Here is an 18,200-nt window from a genome sequence, read left to right on the forward strand (position 1 = left end):
CAACGACAGAACACTTCAATCGCTCAATCGGAGACATCTTGTCTTCCCTGCTCCGGAGGCGGACAGCTCTCGGCTCACTCAGGGCGGGTCTAAGGTAAGACGGTCTGTCAATCAACTATCGTGGGAGGGGCCTGTACAGAACTACGTCATTCTGACAGGAATCTCAGAACAGCCTGCTTTGAGAAAGAGGATTTAAAAAAAAAAATACTGTGTGGATTTTTATCATTATAGGTTTGATGTGTACACACACTTCCAACACACATTTATGTTCAAACAACTTGTAAAGTGAATTTTGCATCCGATTACCCCTTTAATAGCAACACTCATGCTGGATTCGGTGAAACACTGGTCGATGTGTTTTTTTTAGAAAGTCCAGTGATGTTAACAGCCACCTCTGCTTCGATGTCCCCACTCCCACTGGGTTTCGCTTTGAGGAGTTTAGAGTACTGAGTCCAAAACGAAGTGCTCCTAGTCTTCGTGGCAAGAACTGCAGACAACCGTTTACGTTTATCTGTTGCTGTTGCACTTTTAACATATTGTAAAATTTGCTGGTACTTGCTCACTCAGTTCATTTGAGATCAGGGAAGCTCCGACTCGACTGGGAGCAGTTATATAATCGTGATAACATCATACAATAGAGGATTTTTTGGACAAAAAGACGTTTGCAACAAGCCGATCATTCGAGGCTGCAAATCGGGCTTAAAATCTTGGAGTGTGTGGCCAGCCTAACTGAACAGATTGATATCCCTGAAGTTTAACTGACTACAGTTATGTTAACTTCATTGAAATGCCTCTCGATTTTAGAAAAGTACAGTAGCGATAGACATGGAGAAGCCTAAAATCATGATCCTTCAGAAAAAGCCTCGCCTTGCTGACAAAAATCATAATTTTACAATTGGGGAAACAATTCTTAATCATGTCACCTGTTAGAATTATTTGGGTCTGACAATCTCAGCCTCTGGCAACCCATCAATTAAACTGTGGCTGTAAATCTTTGATAGCATCATCAAACCTATTCTTCTCTAGTGAAATCCCAAATTTCAACTAAACTATGCATCATGGGACAAAAACCCTGTTGAAATTTTCCACCTTGAGTTCCACATGTCATGAATATGAAGGAGGTTTTATGCATGTTTATGACAACTGTCATCAAGTGTCATTCGCTCAGTTAATGCAAAGATGACATTGTTTGAGATGTCTTTGTTAGGGGTAGGGGTAGGTTAGGGTTAGGTTAGGGTTTGGTCAAATAATGTCATCTTTGCATTAAAAATGACATAACTGAGCGAATGACACTTAATGACAGTTGTCATAAACATGCATAAAACCTCCTTCATATTCATGACATGTGTCATGTCAGTCTTATGCACACCCCTTCGAATAAACTGTTACCCAACTTGCTTTTGTACAGCGATGCCTAGGTCTACCACACCTGGAGAGATGCTCCTGTTGGACATTTCAACCAGACTTAGAAAGCACGCTGGAGTCCGGAGGTTCCTCATGGTTTCTGCTCGATTAGTAGATCAGACCCACTAAGAGCAGAGCTTTCCTCATGAATACTGTTACATAACACTTTACGCTTAATGTAGGCTATAAGTGAACTATACCACGATCAACTCATCATTCAGCTTCAGCAACTTTATTTAAAAACATTTTCTCTGAGAGTTTGAGTTAGAATAGTTTGCAAAAGTGTGATTATAAACACTGTGACTGTGAAAGCGACTAGTGAGTGGATGATTTTACCTGTTAACTGTGATGACGGTAATATCCCACACAACCTCTGTAGTCCCATTTAGACACTTATTAGCAACCGCCTTTTTCAAGACAGGTAAAAGCTTTAAAAAAAAATCTGACGGCTTCATTACCAATGCATTTTATGTTGTAAAAATAAAACATGAGAATATCTTGAGCTTGTGTTCACCACAGACCTTATTTCAGTCATTTAACACAAAACCCATTTAAATGCAAAAATATAAAAATACCTCATCCCTGGACCAATCTATTTAAACTACCCGTTAATATGACTGAAAGACTGAAATATATATATATATATATATATATATATATATACCTTAGCAATGGTGTACAGGTATGCTGATGACATTAAAAGAGGAAATGACATTTATACTGCTTTGGATATGTTTTATTAATTATCTCTTTGAAACATAAATGAGGTTGTGACACTATTAAAACAAAGCATCATAATTCAGAATTACCTTGCGTTTGAATATACTGGTGCTTTGTTTCCTAGATGTATTATTCCTCTGTTTTACAGACACTTATTTCTAAACAGTATGAAGGTCTAAATTGTTTTGAGGCTCCACATACTGTGCTGAATCTCACAGACAGACAGAGCTGTTTAGTGCTTTGTATCATCTAGAGAGCAGCAGCGCTTCATGAGGAACGATGAAAACCGTCTGTTCACTCCAACCCCAATATCTTCAGTCTTTCAAACATGAGCAGCTATAATGATTGTAAAATCTTTGTCATGACACATACAATAACACGTCCTTTACTAAGTGCTCTTTCACAGTGACAGCAGGTACAATGAAGTAGTGCAACAAAAATCATCACGATCATCGGTGAGATGAGCTACGATCGACGGGGCAGAGGAGCGTTCACATCGTTATCAGTGTGTGACTATCGGCTCTCAAGAAAGTGGATTTTCAAGAGTAGCGTTCGGCACAAAGGCTCAAATGGGTCGTGCGACTTCACATTACGATGCTTCTCCTGATGGCAGCTTCAAGGGTTAAGGCTTACGAAACTACAGCCTATGAATATACAGGTAGAGACGTGATCTAAGAGTATTTATTGTGCTAAGGCTGACAGATCCTGCGGTTCCTACCATCAATGAGCTTTCAGAGGCACAGAACCTGTGAAGTGAATCAACAGCTCATCCAACAGCCTGTCCTAACTGCGTATCCATATCAGCTCGAGCTTTCTAAAAAGGTCAGGATGTGACCAGAAGCACTGCAGTAATTGCCAGTAATGAATCATGTAAACTTTGACGGTGGCCGATTACAGTGCACGTTTTTTTTTAAGGCTATTTCGACAAAAGCGTCATATGAAGTGCTTATAAACGGTCTTAGAAAGAGCTTCTCTTCTAGAGAGTTGTACTTGGCAGTTAACGACAGCACAGATACATGAGGAAAGGAGGCCTGTGGTTTTGGGAGGATACAAAAGAGGGGCTACCCTGTGTCTCAGCGCTAATAAGAGCTCAAGATCCATTTGGCCTGGAATAAAGCACTGCACACTCATCTTCTCAAACAACATCTGGTGTATGTGGATGGCAGTGAGTGCAGTGTGTGTGTGTGTGTGTGTGTTAGTCATCTTCACAAGCTTGTGGCAGGGCTGCTCATATGCAGAATTACTGTATTCTTGATGTACTTCTACATGTGTTTGTGTATGACTTCAGGATGTCCAGCGCTATGCAGGAGTGTGTGTGAGAGTGTGTGAGTGAGTGTGTGTGTGTGTGTGTGTGTGTGTGTGTAGCTGGGTTTCCATCACCCTGTTTTAATGCGCATTTTGAAGTATCGCATGAGAAATGAGTCATGGAAACGCCAAATTTCGAATAAAAATCACTTAATTTGCAAAAAAGTTTTTGTCCTCGCTTGAGGTGGATTTTGACTTAAAGGGTTAAAAAAAAGGGTTAATGCAAATAATGGGAGATGAACATGCATTTTGCGAATAAATTCCTCCAAGTGCATCCAAAAAGTCATGTGACTTTGCGCTATGAGACGGGATAACTTGACTAGCAGCAGACTGATCTCGTTCCACAGCATCTGAAATGTTGTTATGGTCGTTCTGAAATGCGTGAGCAAAGTCTGTCATCAAAGTATTTCTGTGTAATTGTCTTACACAACTGTCTTCCCAAACAGCAGCATTAACCTCCGAAAGCAATGACAGCATTTATTGTGTTTCGTCTGCTCGCTCTGAGGTGCAATTAATTTTTCATATATGAAAATTATTATATTCAGTAGCTTATCCTAGTTTTCTATAGGCCAATTGCCAGTTAACCAGGAAGTGACGATTTTGTTCTCTTTGACTCATTGGATGGAACGGTGCTCGTTTGCAAATGTTTTATGCGATATTCCAGTTTTGCACATAAGTTAAATTCGCAGCTTTGGATGGAAACCCGGCTAGTGTGTCCGTGTGCATGTGTGCGTGCATGCGTGTGCGTGTGTGTGTCTGTCTGTCTGTCTACGCCAGAGTGTAGTCAAACTGGCCCTTCTCCAGGCCGTCCAGACCGTCGGCCCAGGTGGAGGTGGGCATGCTGCGGTAGGGGTCCAGCAGGATGCGGAAGCAGCGCACGATCAGCATGCAGAGGAAGACGAAGAGGAAGATGACGAAGGCAAAGGTGGTCTTCTGCTCCAGGGTCATGCTGGCGCCCGCCACAGGACCCCCCGTCTGGAGGGAGGAGGTGAACGGCTCGGCCTCCATCAGCCAGGAGATCTGCAGCGGCTCGTCCCACAGCAGACGCTTGCGCATCCTCACATCCTCCACATGGACCTCATCTGCATGCATGCACACACACACACACACACACACACACACACAAACACACACACAGACTGAATATTCAAACCTGTGCTTGGTCACAAAACTATCAACTCCAAGCAGGGACATGATAGAAGTCCACTTGGAAAAGTGACCAAAAGCAAAAACAGTTGTTTGGTGGCATGCTTCAACTTCCTTCATCAGTCTTGAGTGTTTTCTGAAGTTAAAAGTTAGTTCTCAGACTACTCTCAGAGGGATTGGCATGGTAATGTACATGATGTTAATGTGTTTGGTCTTGGTGGAATAGATGTGGTACGCTGTTGCTGCCAACACATCCACAACATGCTGCTGTGAGCATGTAAGAAATACTGCTGCTGCACATATACTGTGGGAGAAAAAAATATTTGATCCCCTGCTGATTTTGTACATTTGCCCACTGACAAAGAAATGATCAGTCTATAATTTTAATGGTAGATTTATTTGAACAGTGAGAGACAGAATAACAAAAAAAAAAAAAATCCAGAAAAAAGCATTTAAAAAAGTTATAAATTGATTTGCAATTTAATGAGTGAAATAAGTATTTGACCCCTTCGCAAAACATGACTGAGTGCTTGGTGGCAAAACCCTTGTTGGCAATCACAGAGGTCAGATGTTTCTTGTAGTTCGCCACCAGGTTTGCACACATCTCAGGAGGGATTTTGTCCCACTCCTCTTTACAGATCCTCTCCAAGTCATTAAAGGCGCCATAGAATGGAAAACTTTATTTACCTTGGCATAGTTGAATAATAACAGTTCTGTACATGGAAATTACATACTGTGAGCCTCAAACACCATTGTTTCCTCCTTCTTATGTAAATCTCATGAATAAAAAGAAAACACTGAAAAATAGGCGAATCAGAACATAACACCAACTGTGACGTAACAGTCAGGATCACTAATAGTTACGCCACTAACATTTGCATATACCCACCTATGTTCTATGCCAGCCGCCAGCCGAACCATCAGAAGTTCTGCAGGTATTGTGAAGAAACAAGCGAGGACAAGAGCAAAAATGGCAGATCATGGAAATAAATGTTATGTTCCAGGCTGTGCAGGGGATGTGAAGTGCAGGGATGGGTTGGTGTCTGTATTCAGAAAGACACAGAAAGCAAATAATGCGTTCTAATAAAATAACAAGCAAGCAACTAAAGGGACATGGTTAGCTCCTTGCTAGCGGTAGCCTGTTACATTACAGTACATAAGATTTCACTTACCACATAAACAGAGTAAGGAGAGATGACTGAGGATGATGGCGATTGATTTACAGATCCTGAGCACCACTGACAAGCATCTGATCTTGTAAAATGTGTGGTAAGTACTGCAGCTCCATTGTATAAACAGAGTTTGTGCAATCGCGAATCTCGAAAGCGAAAGTTAAAGTAAAAAGCGATTGTGCATTTGAAAGCAGTTTCAGTGCATATATTATAGTGCAGTATATTAATAGCGGCTCCCTGATGCTCGCATTTTATATACAGTATAATTACCCAATGATAGAACTGTGAGACAAAGTATTGTGTTTCTTTCCTGCTGTGTGAGCTACTGAAATGAGCCGCACTGTGAAACAGCCAATCAGAGCAGAGCTCAACATTATTATTAATGACCCTTCCAAATAAGCCAATAACAGACCATTTAATTCTAGGGAGAAATCCTAGGGTTGTAAATGCACATGTAAAACCGTTTCTGGAGAATTTTTGCCCTTACCTAAGCCACATACCTTCTATGTAGATATCAGAGAACAATTTAAAATATTGTATCAATGCATTCTATGACACCTTTAATTTTTCGAGGCTGACGTTTGGCAACTCGAATCTTCAGCTCCCTCCACAGATTTTCTATGGGATTAAGGTCCAGGACCTTAACGTGCTTCTTCTTGAGCCACTCCTTTGTTGCCTTGGCCGTGTGTTTTGGGTCATTGTCATGCTGGAATACCCATCCACGACCCATTTTCAATGCCCTGGGCCTGACGGTACATGGCCCTGTCCATCGTCCCTTTGATTCGGTGCAGTTGTCCTGTCCCCTCAGCAGAAAAACACCCCCAAAGCATAATGTTTCCACCTCCATGTTTGACGGTGGGGATGGTGTTCTTGGGGTCATAGGCAGCATTCCTCCTCCTCCAAACACGGAGAGTTGAGCTGATGCCAAAGAGCTGGATTTTGGTCTCATCTGACCACAACACTTTCACCCAGTTCTCCTCTGAATCATTGGCAAACTTCAGACATGTGCATGTGCTTTCTTGAGCAGGGGGAGCTTGCGGGCGCTGCAGGATTTCAGTCCTTCACGGCATAGTGTGTTACCAGTTGCTTTCTTGGTGACTATGGTCCCAGCTGCCATGAGATCATTGACGAGATCCTCCCGTGTAGTTCTGGGCTGATTCCTCACCGTTCTCATGATCATTGAAACTCCACGAGGTGAGATCTTGCATGGAGCCCCAGTCCGAGGGAGATTGACAGTTATTTTGTGTTTCTTCCATTTGTGAATAATCGTGAATTATGAATAAACTGTTTGTCACCTTCTCACCAAGCTGCTTGGCGATGGTCTTGTAGCCCATTCCAGCCTTGTGTAGGTCTACAATCTTGTCCCTGACATCCTTGGACAGCTCTTTGGTCTCGGCCATGGTGGAGAGTCTGGAATCTGATTGATTGATTGCTTCTGTGGACAGGTGTCTTTTATACAGGTAACTCCCTTTAAGAGAGTGCTCCTAATCTCAGCTCCTTACCTGTATAAAAGACACCTGGGAGCCAGAAATCTTGCTGATTGATAGAGGATCAAATACTTATTTCACTCGTTAAAATGCAAATCAATTTATAACTTTTTTGAAATGCATTTTTCTGGATTTTTTTGTTGTTATTGTGTCTCTCACTGTTCAAATAAACCTACCACTAAAATTATAGACTGATCATTTCTGACCGTGTCAGTGGGCAAACGTACAAAATCAGCAAGGGATCAAATGATTTTCCCCCCACTGTAACATATATGATCACCACTTAGCAGATCTATACAGGTGGAGCAAGCACTAGCCGAGTATTTGATGTTAAGCAGCAATCTCATTGGCTGTTGATACAAAAAGAACCAGCTGAAAAGAATCAGAAAAACAAAAAGAATCAGCTGTGCCTTGTAGGGCTGGACAATATTGGAAAAAAACTCACATTGCAATATATTGTTTTTCTGCAATATATATAGCGATATGAAAAAAATAAAAATAAATCACCAGATGACTTGAATAGCTCTATTTGGAAAAAAATAATCAATGATTGGGGTGTTTTTGTTGGTGAGTAAATCAGCATAGAAAATAAACAAACTACAAGCATTGATAAATATAATAGAACAAAGATACAAATATACATAAACAGTGCTTTATATTTTCAAGTAAGTCTAACTGTAGCAGTCATATCACCCTGCAGCCGAAGACTGGTTGCCCACTGACAGGGGTGTCATGCACTCATTATTTTTGAGTTGGGGGTCGTCATGTGACACACAGCAGCCACAACAGCACGTATGTTTTATTTTTTTCCTTTTTATTAGAAACACTCCCAAAACACATTAACTATATCATGAAATATCTTGATTCTCACCTTTATAGATTATGTTGATCTATAGTGGGCGATGGACAAAGTAACCTAATAGCCTAATGTAATATATTAACTATGTATAAAAACCTGTCTGTTTACTTAATTAACAAGTATGGGTGTCATGCCTTTATACCTGACTTTATATTTAATGTGAATTTAACATTGAAAGTTAATGTGAATAAAATGTTAGGCTACTAATTATACACTTTCATTGTACAGAAAGAGAGCAAAGAACATTTACACTATCAAAGAATATTTTCACTGACAGTCTAGTTCAAGCACTCTCAAAAACTCCCATTAAAATCACTGAAGCTGTTTACACTGTAAAATGATTATTTTGCAGATTCATACACACATTTGCACATTGTTTCTGATGAGACAATTCGCCAGAAAGAGGTATTCATTCCGGAAAACACTGGCATTTTAGCGATGGCTCATCTGAACGCCTCTGATTGTCATTGCAGCATCGTGTGTGATTGGTTATAATGCGCAGTGCTGTAAAAACGCATCGGTCTCTGGCTCAGCGCCACCCAGAGAACGCAGATTTGAATTTAGCAGCTGCTGCTGTGCCGCACAGAACGATCTAATCACACTGGTGTGATTGTATTAAATATAGAAAATATCATTCGGCTATTTTTTGTCTTTTGGAAGCTGCATTCAATATCCACTTGGCTCAAAAATCTGAGGGGGCACGTGCCCCCTTACTTTGAATGGGCATGACATCTCTACCCACTGAAGCTAAGCAGGGTTGAGCTGGTCAGTACCTGGATGGGGGACTCCTGGGAAAACTAGCTGCTGTTGGAAGAGGTGTTAGTGAGGTCAGCAGGGGGGGCTCACCCTGTGGTCTGGGTGGGTCCTAACACCCCAGTATAGTGATGAGGACACTATACTGTCAACAAACACTGTCCTTCAGATGAGACGTTAAACTGAGGTCCTGACTCTGTGGTCATTAAAAATCCCAGGATGTCCTTCGAAAAAGAGTAGAGCTGTAACCCCGGCATCCTGGCCATATTTGCCCATTGGCCTCTGACCATCATCACGGCCTCCTAATCATTCCCATACACTGATTGGCTTCATCACTCTCGTCCCCTCTCCACCAATAAGTTGGTGTGTGGTGAGCGTTCTGGTGAAACATGGCTGCCGATGCTGAACACTGGTGGTGGTTAAGGAGATTTCTTTCTCAATCGTTTACCTTCACCTAAGCCACAAGCAACTGTGTTTACAAGGATACTTCCAGAGACATGCATTTTGACATAGTTCTGAACAGAATTCGGGAAGTTGCAGTGACAGATACAGTGGCATTCCAGATAAAGTTTGAATGGAATAAAGCGTGTGTTTATGCTATTAAGAAAGTGTAGACTATAATCTGGCCAAAGAAGAACTTTAGGTTTTTTAATTAAATGTTCATTTAAAAGTAGCCTATTATCATTTTATTAGTCTGTTACCGTTACCCCTTACGGCTCCGACGACGTTTTGTTCCGTCCTCCATGCGGTGCCAAATCACATCAGGAGCGAAGCAACTGGATTCGCGAGATCACGAGATTCTGGGATGCTTCTGAAACATGCCGCGGCGTGGCCGGTATAATATATATACATATCTATGGGTATAAACACAAGCATTGACTTGACTAGAGCGACCATGATCAGCTCCGGTGGCCGCGTCGCAGCCGTAATGCGCGGCAGACGTGATGCATAGATCAGCTCTCACATCACTGAATCTGCCGTTAAAAATGAACCATCCATTCATATCATCATGCAAAACTAAGAATTAGTCTAATTAGAATCATTGTAATGTGAGGATTGGGTGCGGGTCGGGTCGGCAGGGGCGGACTTAACCAATAAGCGAGGTAAGCGGCTGCTTAGGGCCCCGGGGAATCAGGGGGCCCTATCTGATATTGGCGAAACATATCTGCAGCGTTGAGCAGTGTAGCCGTTCACAGACATGTGCGCTGACTTCTTGAACGCAGTGACCAGAAGTGTTAAAGTTAGACACCACTTACCGATCAAAATACTGAGTTTTTGTTAAGGGCTGAGTTCTGCAAGGTCGGGGATCATCTCATTATAACAAAGTGTAGATACGATGTAAATAAGAGATTCAATGTGCAGCGTAGAGCTTATTAACGGAACGTCGTGAGATCGCACTGAACTGAAGTGAGAGACTGCTATAGTGATTATGAGGGAGCGCTCTTTGCACGCATGCTCGGCTGACAGAGATATTCACCTCAGTAAAGAAAGTATTGTGTTTCAAGTCACAATTTTATGTATCTTGATGTTTCAAAATGACTCTCTTGTGTGCTTCTCATAGGCGCACCGGCGTACTCGTATAAATGCACGAATGCAATGACTGGAGATTTTCCCTTAATAATAATCATTTTCGATTTGTTTCTCGGCAAAGAATACAGTATGCCTTCAGAACACTTGGAATATATAATGAGTTGCCTGGGATAATTTTATGTTTGTAAAAAGATTGGAAAGGTTTACAATTTATTAAATGGACAAGTGCAACTTTTTATTTTTTTTTAGATAATGTCTTCATTTATAATCTCAAAACATAAGGTAGCCAAATTTGGCTTTAGAACAGCATCAGGTTGACAAATTACTGGTTGTGAAGGGATAAATAAACTAAAAACTAGAGCGAGCGAGCAAAATAGGGGTTAAGCATAAAAGGACACATAGTTATTGTATGGGGGCCCCATACCTGGAATTTGCTTACCCCCAAGTCTGCCCCTGCGGGTCGATTATCTAAATCAGAGAAAAATATAGGTGCGGGTGGGTGGCGGGCGGATCATTTATTTGAAGCAGCAAATTCGGGTGGCGTTTGAGCTCATCCACGCATCTCTAATCCGCGTGGCTCTCACCGTGTCTACACCAGATGCGAGCGGTGTGACAAAATACTATAGAACCCATTATATGATGCTGTCCACTGGATGCGGCGCGGCACGACACAACAAATGCCTGACAGTAAGCTGATGCCTCGTTTATGACTTACTGACACAAAGTTCAAAGGATTTGCAACAGTCGCTTTGTTGCATCCAGTGTAGACAGACTTTAACTGTTGCGGCGCAGGGCGTAGACACGGTATCTATGTGTGAACACAGAAAACAATCAGTAAATATAACGATCAGTATACTAAACATCGCACATCCAGATGTGCACATCGTGATATCGATGCTGAAACGATATATCGTAGAGCCCTAGTGCCTTGTGTTTGACCTATCAGACTGCGCCATCTCAAGTTTCATGAAAGAACTTTGGATTTGATTACAATTAAGCATGTAATTGTAAATGATGTCCACATTTTAATTTGATGCTGCAATTAGTCATTATGTGCCACATCTGAAAAAACATTCGACAAGTCTAAATGCTTTTAAAAACATGTCGTCAAGATTATATTTTATGAGGATTACATGAACAGCCTATGAGGAGAGTGAAAAGCAGGCTTTCCTATAAAAGTGCTTAAATCTAAAAGAAATACTTTTAAAAAGACACTCTACATCAGGAGTACCCAACCCTGTTTCTGCAGAGTTCAGTTCCAACACACCTGTCTGTAATTATCAAGTGCTCCTTCAGTGTTTGATCAGGGTTGGAGCTGAACTCTGCAGGAAGGTAGATCTCCAGAAACAGGTTTGGGCACCTCTGCTCTACATAGTAAACAATTATCACTGAACAGAGCGGCAGTGGAAGTCTACTGCAACCAAGACTTCTAGCTTTATTTAAAATGCAATAATAATAATAATATTATATATATACTGTATATATATATATATATATATGCTTTATTTCAGTGTGTATTATATCTTAAGTATAGCAATTGTGTCATTTTTTTTTTTTTTAACCTTTAATATTAATGTACCAAATGAGAAGATTTCCTGTGTAGTTTACAGCATTAGCTGGGGGAGATTTTTTTCTGAAGGAAATTTAAAATTTACCTGAAATATTTTGCAATAAATCAGTTGTGTAATACCACATACCGTGATATTTTCTCAGATGGTTATTTTACCAATTTCATACTGATGCAACCCCAGTAACTTGTGTGAAAGCCCACTGCTGTGATTGGTATGAAGAAAGTTTAGAGCGCTGCAGTAATGATGTATTTTTGCAGGTCAACCCGTAATTTCACATCACCCTGGTTCCTGCAACAAAAACCATGCAGTATTTTTCCACTGGGCTTTGGACTATTGCAGAAAATAAACTTTCTGATACTTACATGTTTTGTTCATCATGATAATTTTCAGAAATGAACACAGCTTTAATGAATGTTGAATCCTAAATACAATCAGCAGAGTTAGAGTGCAATTATAAACACGCTGAGGCTGTGAAAGTGACTAGTGAGGGGAAGAGTTTACCTGGTCAGCCTGATGAGGTTTAATGTCCCAGACAACTTGTTAGCAGCCACCTTTTCAGCAGTTATAAAAACTTCACTGTTGTTTTATTCTATAACATCCATAAAATGCATCAAAGTATCTTGAGCTTGAGTTCATCACAGACCTTATTTCTGCCATTAAACCAAATACAGTTTAGAGAGTTTAGAGAGGTTTTAGACACAATCAACCCTACCCTCTTGGGGTAAATGGGGTATTTCCAGAAAGTTTCAAACTTGCTATCGTACAGCCCCTATTGAAAGGCCCTCATATTGATTCCACTGTACATAACCACTATGGGCCTCTCTCTAAACTCTCATTCATTTCAGAGGTTTTGGAAAAAGTTGCACTCTCACAGTTTACTTCATACTTGGATACTTTTAACATTCTGCATTGCTGAGTCTGCATTGCTGAAGGTTACAAAGGTTACATTCTGCTGTCCATTGATTCTGGTTCATCTGCTATCCTGATACTTTTAGATTTGAGCGCCGCATTTGACACTGTTAATCATGATATTCTTCTGAAACGACTTGTGTGTAGTCACTTAAAGGGGAGGACTTTTCTGTAAATATCAGGTCATTTACTTCACCCCCTGCGCCTATCCATTCTGGTGTTCCTCAGGGATCCATTCTTGGCCCTCTTTTGTTTTCCCTCTACATGCTTCCTTTGAGCTCAATACTCCAGAAACAAAACATTAAATATCAATGACTACGTTTACATGCGCACGAATAATGCGCATCTAATTATTCTACTGCGTTTACATGCGGTAAAGTTTAATCGCAATATTACCAAAATCTCATTATAATCGCATTAAGAGGGTGCATGTAAACACACTCATTGTTACGCTGATGACCTCCAACTATACCTTCCAATCAAACCAGGAAATGACTTCTCATTAGATCATCTTTTCTCATGCCTTAATGAAGTCAAGATCTGGATGATAAATAACTCTCTGCAACTGAATGAAAATAAAACTGAAGTTCTTCTACTGGGTCCTGCTGCTACTAACAACTCCATTAAAACAAGGTTAGGTTTCTTAAATAATAACCTAAACAATCATGCAAAAAATCTTGCAGTCCATTTTTGATCCTCTCCTCCAATTTGACAAGCATGTAAATGCAGTTGTGAAGAGTAGCTTATTTCATCTCAGATCAGTGGCAAAAATGAAGCCCTTTCTTTCTAGTAAAGACCTTGAAATTGTAATTCATGCACTAATTTCCTCTCGACTGGATTACTGTAACTCTTGGGTTACCTCAATCTCGGTTACAGGTGGTTCAAAATGCAACAGCCAGATTCTGAACAGGAACTAAGAAAAGGGATCATATGTCCCGTCCTTGCCTCATTGCACTGGCTCCCTATAAAATTTAGAGTTGACTTTAAGATCCTTCTTTTTGCATACAAGGCATTGCATAATTCTCCCCCCGCTTATATTTGCGATCTTATTAGGCCATATACAGCCTCTAGGTCATTAAGATCTTGTGATCAGTTTCTTTTATCTGTCCCCTGTTCTCGTTGTAAAACAAAAGGTGATCAGTCTTTCTCAGTAGTTGCCTCAAAGCTGTGGAACAGTCTACCTTTGAACATTAGAGCTTCTCCATCACTGGACGCTTTTAAATCCAGTTTACAGACTTATTTTTACTCTCTAGCATTTGAGTGATGCTGTATATGTTTTGTAAATAGTTGAATTGGTATTCAATTGTGTTTTATGAATTTACATTTTAATTGTTTTTGATACTTGTTTTATTTTCCTTTGTAGTTTTTTTCTCTTTTCCTTTTAAATTCAGATTTATTTTTTATTGCAAAGCACTTCGGATCAACTACGGTTGAGATAAACTTACTCTATAAATAAAATTTGCCTTGCCTACACTGACGTGACGTGATCAGGCACTTCACTGAAAATAAAGAGCCATTTCCCAAAGGTTAGAATACCAGAGACCACGGTTCTCCACAACTAAGAACTAGGAATGTAGCAGGCATCTAAATCTATTTTTATTCCGAGTGAACCTGTTGTAGTGTCACTAACAACTTCACTAACATGCGCCAGTTGGTGGGTCAAAGAGGCTTAGATTAAGTCTGTGTTGATCTGTGACTGTGCAGACAGTCTTATGCTTGATTTATTCATCTTTATTACATAATAAAAACCCAGACGAAGAAAATGAGTCATTCTGGCACCTTGGCTTCAATGAAAGCCAGATTTTGAATAAGAAGTAAGTTCTGAGTTCTGAAATGTACAGTATGTTGTTATAGCACAATCACCTGTTAAACGTCAAAAGATCAATTTGATTTCTCAGTTCTTGAAAAGGGTCCACTAGGTAGTGCACACACGTCGAATACACCCATCTGTGCTAATGCTGCACAGTAACTGATTACATGTAATCTGAATTATGTAATCAGTTTCCAGAAAGAAACTACTTGTAATCAGATGATATTGCATTTTCAAATATCATAATCAGATTACAGTTACTTTTCTATTGATTACTTGATTACATATTATTCGCACAGCAAATTTGCAGTTACTTGTTCATAATTTACTGATTCTCCCTAATTCTTTTTTTAATTCTAAAAAGCATTTGGGTGCTTGTTTTTGTCAACACTGCCTTTTTAATAAACTCCTGACTAATGCTACATACACTTTTTTAGCAGATATTTCAGTTGTGTGATAATATCAACTTAACATTAACATATTTAATGTACACTATATGCATATTAAACATATTTAATGTCGTTTATAAATTGAGGCTATAGATGAGACTGATGAGATAGATTACATCATTAGTTGAATTTAGTTTTGCCCAATTGTGGATGATACTATTTAAGATGCTAATTAAGTTAATTAACAAAATTGCCGACACACACCTTCTAGGATCAGGGGCCCGTTCTTCGTACGTCGCTTAATAGATCTGAGATGATTTGAAAGATGCCGGATCTTCTAATCCTGATAACTGATCTCTGGCTAATTTGGTTCTTCAAACGAATTTGCGTATTAGATTAAAATATCTGGATTAAGTGGTCTAGGATTACTGCGTGTTCTCGTGTTCCTCGCAACCGCGATCAGCAGTGCAGTGATTGGCTGCGGCAAGACAGCAACGTGATGACATCATATCATTAGAAAAGACACCTCACGAAAAAACTGACAAATTTCTGGAGCTTTATAAGGAAACGGCCGAGCGAACAAAACTACATCAATGTTATAATAGATAAATGAAATGTGCACGGTTTTTATTTTATTTTATTTATTTTTGCATGATTTCCAATTATTTAGATTCACGATTTCTAGAATTTGTGCAGACTTTACATTTTATTTCAGTGTTGTAATTAGCAATTCATTTAATTTGATCTTTGAAGCAGATTTGTTACGTGACAGCATCAATTAAAGTTTCTTAGAGATCCAGTTATCTGCATCTCCTGCTCCATCAAGCCCCTCCCACAATATCTGCCATCACTCAAATTAATGCACGACTCAGATTCACTGTACAGCATGTGTGTAAGCCTCCAATACAATTATAAACTAATTATTTCATCACTAATAAATCTTTCAATGAGTAAAACTAGCTCTGTCTATAGTATTATAGACTACACAACATTGTTATATTATATTGTTATATTATTTTTAAATTATTATTATTTTAAATGATTGTCCCTGGACCAGTAGGGTACTCTTGTAATAAAGTAGCGGTGGCTAGGACAGCTTTTAAGTATCAATTCTGCTTAAAAAGATGCAATCTAATCCGGTTTACATTAAATAACCCTGCTCCCGAGGTTTAAGCTTGCGGACCCGTTGCTATGGCAGCAAGTCTATGAGCTTTGAAGAACCAAATGATCCAAGATCAAGCGAAATCGTCAACAATCAAATCCAGCTAACTGAGTCAGCGACGTGAGAAGAATGGACCCCAGGTGAGCAGTTGATAATCTATTTGACTGTAGACAGCGCAGGACACTGTCTGTAAACCTTAAATCCAGTCAAACAAAACTAAATTCAGCACAGCCTCTTTTCTGGCCTCTGGAACACAAAGTCCAGCTGCTGAGCTCTAGTGAAGGTAGCAAAACAGACAGTCTACATCAGTGAAACATACAAGAGGAATATGGAATGTGTGATACTCTAAAAATCTGTATATTCAGTGGGTTAAAGTTGCAAGTAGTGAATAAATGCAAATGTCACTGCAGTAAGGGAAGCAGGAGAGAGAGAGTTGCAGTGTAATGCAGAAGTCACTGCGTCTCTGTGAACAGCAGAGAGGAACAGCTCGTCTCATGCCGTCCGTCCAGAGACTCCTGCAGATTTCAGTGGAGACATGGACTTCAACTGCAGTTTACATGAATACAGAAGCATAAGCATTACACACACACACAGAGAGAGAGAGAGAGAGTTGTGTTCACCTCATAAAGGTGCGTGTCATTTATTTTTCTCACTGCAGAATTTGTGATTTAACTTTTAAGGTAAGATTATTAAGTTTCACATTTTCTGATGAATATATTTTTCCTGGTTAATTTTATTAACAAAGCAGTCTGTGGTTCGCACACACACACACACACACACACACACATGCAGTGTTATTGTGAAAGTTGCTGCATGAGGATAATGCTGATGATGTTCAGACTCATAAATGTGAAATCAAATCAATGACCTGATCAGATATCCATCAGTCTGATTTGTCCCATGTTTTCACGTTTCGCTGTCATTTGGGGGAAATCTATATTCCGCACTGATTTAACAGCATGAATCCTGTGCGCGAGACATGTGAAGTTGTGTTGAGGCGACACCCTTTTACTGCAGTGAGCCGGAGTACACCTGAACTATGACCTTCTGCAGTCCGGGCTCCTCGCAGCGGGAATCTGTGTGTCATGCTCGATCAACAAGTGAAATGACAAGAGTCGACACAAACAGCAATCGACTGCAATGGGACAAGCAATCACACACGGCTGGATGCGCAGATGAGCGCGATGTGAATGGTGTTGGATGATGTTTGACTCGCACCTGTGTGTCCCTGTGAGAATGTGGGATCCATCTCCACAGTGACGGTCAGATCCAGCGGAGCTCCATCCCAGCTTCACATCCACACCAGCCCACAGACGCGGACACGACACGACACCCAGCGATTCACCTCTCGCAGTTTAAACAGAGGAACAATATGATCAAATAATTGCGCTTCCTCCTGCAGAAGCGTGAACGCGACGCTCGCGCCTCGGCTGTGTGACTGTGCGCGCGCCGGAGTGAATCTTGACGTTGTGTTGATTCCGAACCGAATCGATTCCTTTGAATGAATCGTTTCGGTCCGAACTGAACTCTCAGAACAGTCACCAAACCCACTATTTTTGTTTTACTTAATTGCACAACCCTCCCACCACCCCTAACAATATGATGAGCAAAATTAAGCACTCGGTGAATTACAGGTGCTGGTCATATAATTAGAATATCATCAAAAAGTTGATTTATTTCACTAATTCCATTCAAAAAGTGAAACTTGTATATTATATTCATTCGTTACACACAGACTGATATATTTCAAATGTTTATTTCTTTTAATTTTGATGATTAGAGCTTACAGCTCATGAAAGTCAAAAATCAGTATCTCAAAATATTAGAATATTTACATTTGAGTTTGAATAAATGACCATCCCTACAGTATAAATTCTGGGTATCTCTTGTTCTTTGAAACCACAATAATGGGGAAGACTGCTGACTTGGCAATGATCCAGAAGACGAACATTGACACCCTCCACAAAGAGGGTAAGTCACAGA

General features: G+C 40.2%; 1 protein-coding gene across 2 annotated transcripts; it reads right to left on the reverse strand.

The window, feature by feature from the left end:
• Nucleotides 1-2,134: 2,134 nt before the first annotated feature.
• On the reverse strand, nt 2,135-17,719 carry LOC131548291 (cortexin-3). 2 transcript variants are annotated; one of them, XM_058789486.1, is made up of 2 exons: nt 17,436-17,719; nt 2,135-4,511 (listed from the first exon to the last, which is right to left on the reverse strand). In XM_058789486.1, the coding sequence occupies exons 1-2, from the start codon at nt 17,464-17,466 to the stop codon at nt 4,198-4,200; spliced, it is 345 nt and encodes a 114-aa protein (XP_058645469.1). In that variant the 5' UTR covers nt 17,467-17,719; the 3' UTR covers nt 2,135-4,197. The 2 variants fall into 2 exon arrangements, with proteins under 2 accessions (XP_058645469.1, XP_058645470.1); XM_058789487.1 differs by lacking the exon at nt 17,436-17,719 and adding an exon at nt 5,465-5,853.
• Nucleotides 17,720-18,200: the final 481 nt, after the last annotated feature.

This window comes from Onychostoma macrolepis, chromosome 10 (assembly GCF_012432095.1).
Source record: "Onychostoma macrolepis isolate SWU-2019 chromosome 10, ASM1243209v1, whole genome shotgun sequence".
NCBI lineage: Eukaryota > Metazoa > Chordata > Actinopteri > Cypriniformes > Cyprinidae > Onychostoma > Onychostoma macrolepis.

Excerpts from the sequence above, each read along its gene's own strand:
- LOC131548291 (XM_058789486.1), bottom strand. The coding sequence starts at position 17,466 with ATGGATCCCACATTCTCACAGGGACACACAG. Across the intron at positions 4,512-17,435 it reads ATTCTCACAGGGACACACAG|ATGAGGTCCATGTGGAGGAT; the intron begins GTGCGAGTCAAA and ends GCATGCATGCAG.